The 8,679-nt window shown below is 33.7% G+C and overlaps 1 protein-coding gene across 2 annotated transcripts; it reads right to left on the bottom strand.

The window, feature by feature from the left end:
- Positions 1–6,357: 6,357 nt before the first annotated feature.
- LOC130612236 (uncharacterized) lies at positions 6,358–8,241 on the bottom strand. 2 transcript variants are annotated; one of them, XM_057433542.1, is made up of 2 exons: positions 8,145–8,241; positions 6,358–8,039 (listed from the first exon to the last, which is right to left on the bottom strand). In XM_057433542.1, the coding sequence occupies exon 2, from the start codon at positions 7,494–7,496 to the stop codon at positions 6,885–6,887; it is 612 nt and encodes a 203-aa protein (XP_057289525.1). In that variant the 5' UTR covers positions 7,497–8,039; positions 8,145–8,241; the 3' UTR covers positions 6,358–6,884. The 2 variants fall into 2 exon arrangements, with proteins under 2 accessions (XP_057289525.1, XP_057289524.1); XM_057433541.1 differs by having other exon boundaries at positions 6,358–8,058; positions 8,145–8,235.
- Between the last annotated feature and the right edge of the window lie 438 nt (positions 8,242–8,679).

The following is an 8,679-nucleotide window of genomic DNA, read 5'->3' as shown; positions in this document are numbered from 1 at the left end:
TAACGGACATAGAACGCGATGTAACCGAACTGCAACAATATGTACGAAGGAACAATATTGAAATTGCAGGTATTCTTAATACAAAATCTGGAAAAAGTTATAGAAATTGGTGAAGTACTAGATATTAAAATTAGAAGTTTTGACATTGAAGCCTGCCACCGGCTTCCTTTCAATAAATCTAGAAGAAATCATACGGAGCTTCTAAGAACCATCGCACGATTCTGTAATCGTAAAATCGCTGAACAATTTTATCGAAAAAAGAAGAATCTAAAAAATAAGAATCGTTTAATGACATTGGTCTGGGTCAACGTAGAATTTATGTTAACAATAACTTGTGTCCGTATTACGGAATGTTGTGAGGTAAATGAAAGCCCCTTTACAATGAACAGAAAATAACGAGTTTTTGGGCGCATAACGGTATAAAATACATCAAAGAGACCGAAAATGCGAAGTCTTTCAAAATAACACATCTTGATGATATTGATTTGAAGGTAAAGAACCCGATCTTGAGTAACATTTATTTTCTTTAGTTTATCTTTACAGTTTTCTGTGCCAGCTCAATTTATATAACTTCAAAATGATAGCTAATGCTTCATGCGTTATTTTTGCGAACCATCGTGTGCAGGTTATTTTCTCTGTATATTTATTTTGTTTTTGTGTTTGTCATCTAATTTATATTTTCTTACTGTTTTGGCTTCAATTTCAAAACAATTTCCTTTGCACCTGATTAGTTGTTTGATTTTCTTTGTTTTTCTAAATCAATTTTGAGAGCTTTTGTGTTTGTTTGTTTTTTGTGTTATAGCTAGCTAGCTGCTAGCTATAGCTAGGTTTTCAAATATGATAAATTATCCTTATAGGATTTGCCATGGATCGGTCAATTCTAATCACCGGGCCGTTTTGTGAAATAAATAATGATCGGTGCTCTTTTTTTTGTTGAGATATCTACACCATTATCACATAGTTGTTTAACATCTTCTGTCGAAAGGAAAAAGTCCTCTCGCAACTTAACAGTCTTGTCACCAAAAGCTCCAATGACATCTTAGGAGGAGTTAACTGTAAGTACTATAGCTCTTGTAATTTCATTTCTCATAATTTCAATTTGATGTGTTTTTCCATATTTTATCTATAAATATAACTTCTCAAAGAACTTAATATTCTTTTTTGTGAGCTTGGGCATAATTTCAGTGTAATAGAGAACACATTAACTGGTTTTAAATCCACTACTCCTATTATAAACTGTAACCTTGAAGGATTCACATTTAATCATACCCTTACCGAAAGCAGTAAATGTGGTGCTCTTATATTTCTCAAATAAGCATAATTATTTTGCACAGCCAGACCTAGACCTTCTCGGATATAAATCCTCTGAGTTGGAATCAGTTTTTGTTGAGATAGTCCAACCTAAGATTAAGAACTTTATAGTTAGATTATATGATTCTGATACAAATATATCAAATTTTTTGGATGCAATTTTTTCATTCTCCCTTTTTTCATCTGTTACTTTACCCACTAGAGTCACCAAGAACACTAGCACTTTAATTGATAATATATTCCATGATTCTAACGAACATACATCCATATCTGGTAACCTCATTTCATCAATTTCAGACCACTTCCCTCATTTTTTAATTCTTAACAAAAACAATTTTGCTTCAGGTCCACCAAATGATAAACCACCTGCTCCTGATTGGAAAAAATTTGACCATAACAAATTTATTTTGAAAACTTCTATGTTGATTGGGATAACTTACTATGCCTTGATGACAATAACCCATCTAAATCTTTTAATAATTTCTATAATTTTATAGATTCTACTTTAAAAGACTGTGTTCCTTTTAAAAAACATTCCAACAAATATAAAAAAAATTCAATCATAAAAAATGGATAACAAACGGTATTCTTACTTCCATCAGAAAACGTGATGAACTACATAAATTTCTAAAAGAAAAAAAAATCCCTCTCTAAAGTCTATCCTACTTGATACGTTTAAAAAATATATAGAAACAAAATTGTCACTTTATGTAGATTAAGCAAAAATAATTTTTACAGGGAATTTTTTACTACAAACCAAAACATCACTCAAGAATTATGGATGCTCTTGACAATGATCTCTTTGCTTGGGGTGTATTTATTGATTTGCAAAAAGCTTTTGATACAGTTGATCATGAAATCTTACTGAAAAAATTATTATCTCTCAGAAATTTATCAATCATAGTGTAACACAGGGGTCTGTACTTGGTCCACTTTTATTTTTAGTGTACATAAATGATCTTCATTTTGCTATCAATTATTCTTTAGTTCACCTTTTTGCTGACGACACCAACATGCTGCACATCAGTAAATCGCGTAAACAACTCGCCAAGCATTTAAATATAGATCTTAAACTCCTATGTCATTTGCTTAATGCCAATAAGATTTCTCTCAACAAAACAAAGACCGAATATTGTTATTTTCAAAAGTCCTTTTAAGCCACTTCATTTCAACTTTAAATTAAATGTTAATGGTACTAAAATCTATCCCAGTGATCAAGTCAAATATCTTGGAATCATTCTAGACTCTGACCTAAGCTGGAAATCAAAAATTAATAATACCATTATTAGTCTTAAGAAAGCTAATGGAGCTCTAGCCAAAATCTGTCACCTTGTCCCTCAAAATATACTCCTGCTGATTTACTATGCCATCTTTTATTCACGTATTTTATACTGTTCACAAGTTTGGGGGCAAAAAAGTTATCGTACACATCGTATTGACTCATTTCTTTTGGAACTTCCTACCCACCAATCAGTTCACTCTACTCCAATCTCGGACTTCTCAAGTTTCCCGACATGACCTCTATGCAAAATATTATTTTTCTGTACAACTTAGCTCATAATAGCCTTCCTGACACTATCAAAAATACTTTGTCCATTAACTTTTCTCATGATCAACATACTCGTGCTGATCAACAAGGGCTTTTAAAATTACCTTTTGTTTTTTCAACATCATTTGGGAAAAAGTCTATCAGATTTCACTCTTTAAAATCGTGGAATGAGGTACAAAAATGTAGATCAAACCTATTCTATTTGAGCATTTCTTAAAGAGCTACTAAGATTTATTACATTTTATAACTGTATCAGCCTCCGTATTTTTTACATTATGCCTTGTGCCTTCCTACCTTTGTGTTTTGTATTAGTCCCAGTCCTGTCTTTGTACTTTGTCCTATTTGTGATGTCCTGTTTCTTTGGTCACTATTTTCATTTAAGCTATTTTGCTTTGTGGTGATCTCCTTTCAATAGGCAATTTACAACAATACTTATAAAATAATTTTTCTATAAAATCATGTACTTTTTGTCTATTGATGAATAAATTATTACTATTACTATAAAGCCAAGTCACTATGTGATAAAAAATTGTTCATGTCCTCCTACAAGTTGCTAGGGGGGGGAGGGGGGGGGAGGAATCTGCTGTAATCATCAATTGGAGATGGAAACATATCCTTGATGTTGAAAGCAAGTTTATGATCTTTTTTATACAGACCAAGCGAATGTGAATTTTATATTTTAGCAATTCGAGTTTCAGAAGGGGCCAACTCAACACATTCACATGTTGATTTGAGTAAAAGACTTTAAATCGTTATCACGCCTGATCACATGGATTGAATGTAAAGTTGTGTATCATTCTGCGTTTTACGACACCTTACAAAAAACACATTGGAGATGAAGACACTACATTACTTTGTTTGTGTTTCATTTTTTCACCTAACTGCAAGATTCATAGTGCATTTGGTGCCAAAACGGGTTTTATAAAGAAGACACATTGAATATTGTTAAACGAAAACTGGCTGTTGTAAAATAAGTACTGCTCCGTTTGAGTTCTGGCATTTTTTTTATCTCCTTAACGTATTTTCTTTTCCAACAACAAAATAGTTTTAATAAATAAAGCCAAAAGTGGAAGACATAGAAACTCATTGAACAAATTACTTCAAGAACGGAATTCGGCGACAAATTGCTTGAAAATGTAATTCAAGATATACACGTCTTCGTTTTTGTTTTAGCTTTTGTAACTAGCTGCAACATTTCCTATAGCACCTAGCGAGAACAAGATTTGAGTCAGGTAAATACTTGATATTGTAAAAATTTAAAACCCACGCAGGGATTAAAATGGTAAATTGGTTCATCCAGCATTGTTACGAAAGCAAGAATGTGTTGTTTTTGTTAAAAAATGTCTTAATAGTGAATTAGGATGTGAAATTTTGAACACATATTTTGATATTACAGCTCATTCTATAAATACAAGAAATAATTTTTCTAGCATCAAATTACCTTCAGTAAAGATGGAAGTCGCTAGGCCTACTTTGCAGGCGGTGCTTTGTACAATAGTACGTTTATATATACATCATATTACCAATATCTTAGATTTTAAAAAGTCTGTTTCAACATTTTAATTTTATTGACCACTATGTTTTTCTTTTTTTTCACGAAGTGGAAATTGCAATTTATCTTCTTAGTCTTTTTTAATTTATCTTCTCACTCCCCTTTAATTTCATCGTCACTTACACATTCTCAGTTTGTTTTTAACTAATTTTACTATTTTTTTTACCATATATTTAAATTCACTATTTTTATACCAACAGGACGAACGTTAATTGGAATTTTACTGTACATAGTGTTTGTGTATATATGACTGAAGTTCCCATTCTGTATAAATATTCATGAAATAAAAAAAGAAAAAAGAAAAAGAAAAAAATGTGCCACAACGGAAAGTTTAAGAAAAATTTGTTTTATTTTCCAAGTCGTGGTCAAGTATTTATAATGCTCAAATGTTTCTTATACCGTGGCTGAATTGGACAAACTAGATTCTAGTTCATAACTGGCGGCAAAATTAGCGGTAAAACTCGCGGCCGCGACTTATAACTTGCGGCCGCAAGTTATAACTAGCGGCCGCGTGTTTCGTTTATAAGTCGCGGCCGCTTGTTCTACCGCCAGAAATAGACGGGATCTGGTCCGTAAAAGAATTAAATTCTATGGCTGTGTTCTGTAAATTGTTATCTTGTTAAGCGCGGCCGCGACTTATAACTAGCGGCCGCGACTTATAACTGGCGGCCTGCTACTTTTAACTGGCGGCCGCTACTTATAACTAGCGGCAGCGACTTATAAACGTAACTAGCGGCCGCGACTAATAACTAGCGGCCGCGACTTATAAACGTAACTAGCGGCCGCGACTAATAACTAGCGGCCGCGACTTATAACTAGCGGCCTCGACTTATAACTAGCGGCCTTGACTTATAACTAGCGGCCGCGACTTATAACTAGCGGCCGCGACTTATAACACTGGGCTTAAACAAAATGCTTCTGTGCACGTTTTTAAACATAAACAAACATGGCAGCTAATGTTGTGGTCGATAACGACAACTACAGCAAGGTAATAAAATGAGCTGTTTTTTTTGCTTCTGTTTGTAATTGAGTATAAAATCTTTATTTATTTTTTATCCCTACATATTACTTTGTAGATTCAACACTTTCTAAAATCCAGAAGCTTGGATTATCTTCTGCCATCGTTTGTTTGCTACAAAATTGACGACAATGTCGCTTCTGATGTCACAGATGCAAAACTGTTAGAAATGGGTCTCGTTTATGGAGACATTTTAGCATACAAACAAGAATTCACTGCCACTTCCAACACCATTAAATCATATGAACAAAGGGCTGAAGAATTAAAACACCAATTGAAAAAAAACCATTGGCATTGATTCGAAAAATAGGCAAATTAGAGTTCTTGAGGTATATAAAGTGACATTTGGGTTAAAGTGTTACGAAAAGAAATGTTATGTGGCTAAAAGAAACAAATCTCACAGCATCGACTGCAAACGTATGTGCACTTACGAAGAGATGCATACTATAGCTCGTAATTTATACAACGTGCCAGACAGAGTAAAAACATTCTTAGCTAAGTATAATGGGAAAAAGATGGAGAGTACTTTTAAAAACTTAGAACAATATGCTTTATCACAGAAAGAAAAAAAGAAAGCAATTCTGTTATATCTCTATTATCCAAAAAGTTACAGTTCTTTCACACTGGATTCGTTTTTGAAGATATCTCAAATTCCAAGTGACGAAAGTGATGGAGATTTTGAGACATTTGCAGATATTGAAGTTGAGGAAAAGGTGATAAATGATGTTATTTATTTTATATATAAACTCTTTTACAGCCTTTTGTCTGTGCATAATGGCTTATGTAATAGGTAAAAAGTTATTAATATAAGGATGACACCAACAAAATATTTTGAATATATATAAATGTTAACAATAATTTTCGATATATATATATATATATATATATACATATTCATGTTTTGTTTTTCACTATTAGGGTAACATTTGTCAAGTTTGCTCCTGTACGTATATTAGCTGTATTCGATGTGAGCAGAATTTGGAGTATCAGGCTAGTTTATCAGCAGACCAAGAAAAGCAGAATCGAGAAACACATTCTCACTTGGAAGATCATAGCAACAGTGTTATTGTTGTTGAAGATGAAATAGTTGCAGAAGAAGGGGATGTTGAGGAAGAACCCGAAATCCATCCTGAAAACAATGCCGCATTACGAGAAGCTAGAATAAGTCATTTTTCTTTAAGATATGTGCAACGCCCTATAAGATTTAGACATTCCATAGGGTCTCCTAGTCTTAACCAACCACCAGTGTGTCAAACAAGTAATGAAATTAACTCTGAAGTTTTTGGTGATGATGAAGTTGACCGCTTTTTGGCAAATGATATTCCAGCTGATTTTGAATTAAATCAAAACAATGTTGAAGAGAAAGATGTGAGTGAAATGGATTTTTTGAAGTGTGCGTTGGAACGGTTTAAATTTAAACGGTTGATCCAAATGTCTCCACGCCACATTATTGTTCAAAGAGATCGCAGTAATCGAGGACAAAACTTATAGTGGTTGATACATTGCAGATAATAATTACCAATAATTAGCGGGTCATTATTTGAAGACGCAACGACCAGCCACAAAAACTTCCTGCTGAATCCATCCACACATCCGTGAATGCAAAACCCCCATCTCTTCAACTTATAATTTCCGTCCAGATGGTATACATCGCCGGGACCAAGAGACCAGTATGTTCTTCTTTTGATTGTATTATATTTTCGACTCTCCACGCCTTCCGGGTCAACTTCTTTAATAGCCCGACGTACATCTTCTTTTGACACACAAAATCCATATTTCATGCAGACATTTTCGGTCATTTGACGGTATCCAACTTTAGACAATGATGTTTGCAATTCATTTTCAATGACACCCTTTAGAATGTTTTCAGACACATTTTTTTTTCTGTTCAATCCATTGCTCTTCAATATAGCTTTCATTTGAGACATGGAAACATTCTTCTTGTGATGACTAACAATTATGGAACATATATCCTTGTATTTAAGTTTAGAATGTATGCCATGGTAATAACAAACAAGTTCCTGCAATGTGCCAGGATGTGTCGAAGGAAGAAATTTGTCAGACATACCTACTTGAATGAATAGTGGCTGATACTGAACACTATTTTTTATTTAGGCATGTTCTCAATTTTCATAAAGTCGCGGCCGCTAGTTGCACCAAAAGTTTTTAAAAAAAAACACGTATTAAATTCGGGACCGGAAAAGCACAACTGGCGGAAAAACACGCGGCCGCTAGTTACAAGTTGCGGCCGCTAGTTATAAGTCGCGGCCGCTAGTTATAAGTAGCGGTCGCGAGTTGTGCCGAAAGTTTTTACAACAACACGTATTAAAATCAGGACCAGAAAAAATACAACTGGCGGCAAAACACGCGGCCGCTAGTTATAAGTCGCGGCCGCTAGTTATAAGTCGCGGCCGCGAGTTTTAGCGCGAGTTTTGCCGCCAGTTATGAACTAGAATCTAGTTTGTCCAATTCAGCCACGGTATTCTTATGTAAAACGTCTGAATATTTAGGCCTCGGGTTCATTGCACACGATACGTATTATATTAAAATGTAAAAAAAAATCATACAGCAATCCAGTATTCTCTCCCACGATTGATCTTTCCACCTCTCTATAAAATACTTGTCAGTCTATAAATAAATTAAAAACAAATGCAGCGTTCTTTGAATCAGGTAAATAAAAGAATGATAATAGTTACTAAAAAAACGCAACTTACCATCAGCTACTACAAACTTTTACCCAGCCAACGTTGGTAATTTTTTTATTTTTTACTTCAGAAACTTTTCTGTCTAGGTCAACGTGGCTTATCGATATGGCGTAGAAATTAATCGTTCTGGTTAATTAATTTCTTTTCTTAAAATATCATGAAATCTCAGTAAACGTGGTATGAAATTCCCACATGCATAAGATACAATGTCATTATTAATTCCTTACTGGGTAGTTATAATAAATGCGAAAAGTCATTAAACTAAAAATGTACGCTTGGGTTTTAATGTAAAAAAAATATGAATTTTATAAATGGAAAGCATGCGAGAAAAACTTATCTTTAGATCACCTGGACTGTTATGAAGTGTACGTTTGTTCACAGTACACTGCGGAAATGTTAAAGCGATTTTACACAAAGGTAAAAATGAAGTAAACACGCACATGGTGTAAAGGGAAAGAGACAAGTTTTAATTGTAAATTTATTTGTCGTGGTTAAACAAAACCAAAAAATAAAAAATGTATTAAAGTGCAAAAGAATACTAATT

This window comes from Hydractinia symbiolongicarpus, chromosome 10 (assembly GCF_029227915.1).
Source record: "Hydractinia symbiolongicarpus strain clone_291-10 chromosome 10, HSymV2.1, whole genome shotgun sequence".
Taxonomy (NCBI): Eukaryota; Metazoa; Cnidaria; class Hydrozoa; order Anthoathecata; family Hydractiniidae; genus Hydractinia; species Hydractinia symbiolongicarpus.
Note: the sequence above shows the minus strand (reverse complement) of the source record. Positions and strands in the feature narration are given on the sequence as shown.

Excerpts from the sequence above, each read along its gene's own strand:
- LOC130612236 (XM_057433542.1), bottom strand. The coding sequence starts at position 7,496 with ATGTCTGACAAATTTCTTCCTTCGACACATCCTGGCACATTGCAGGAA.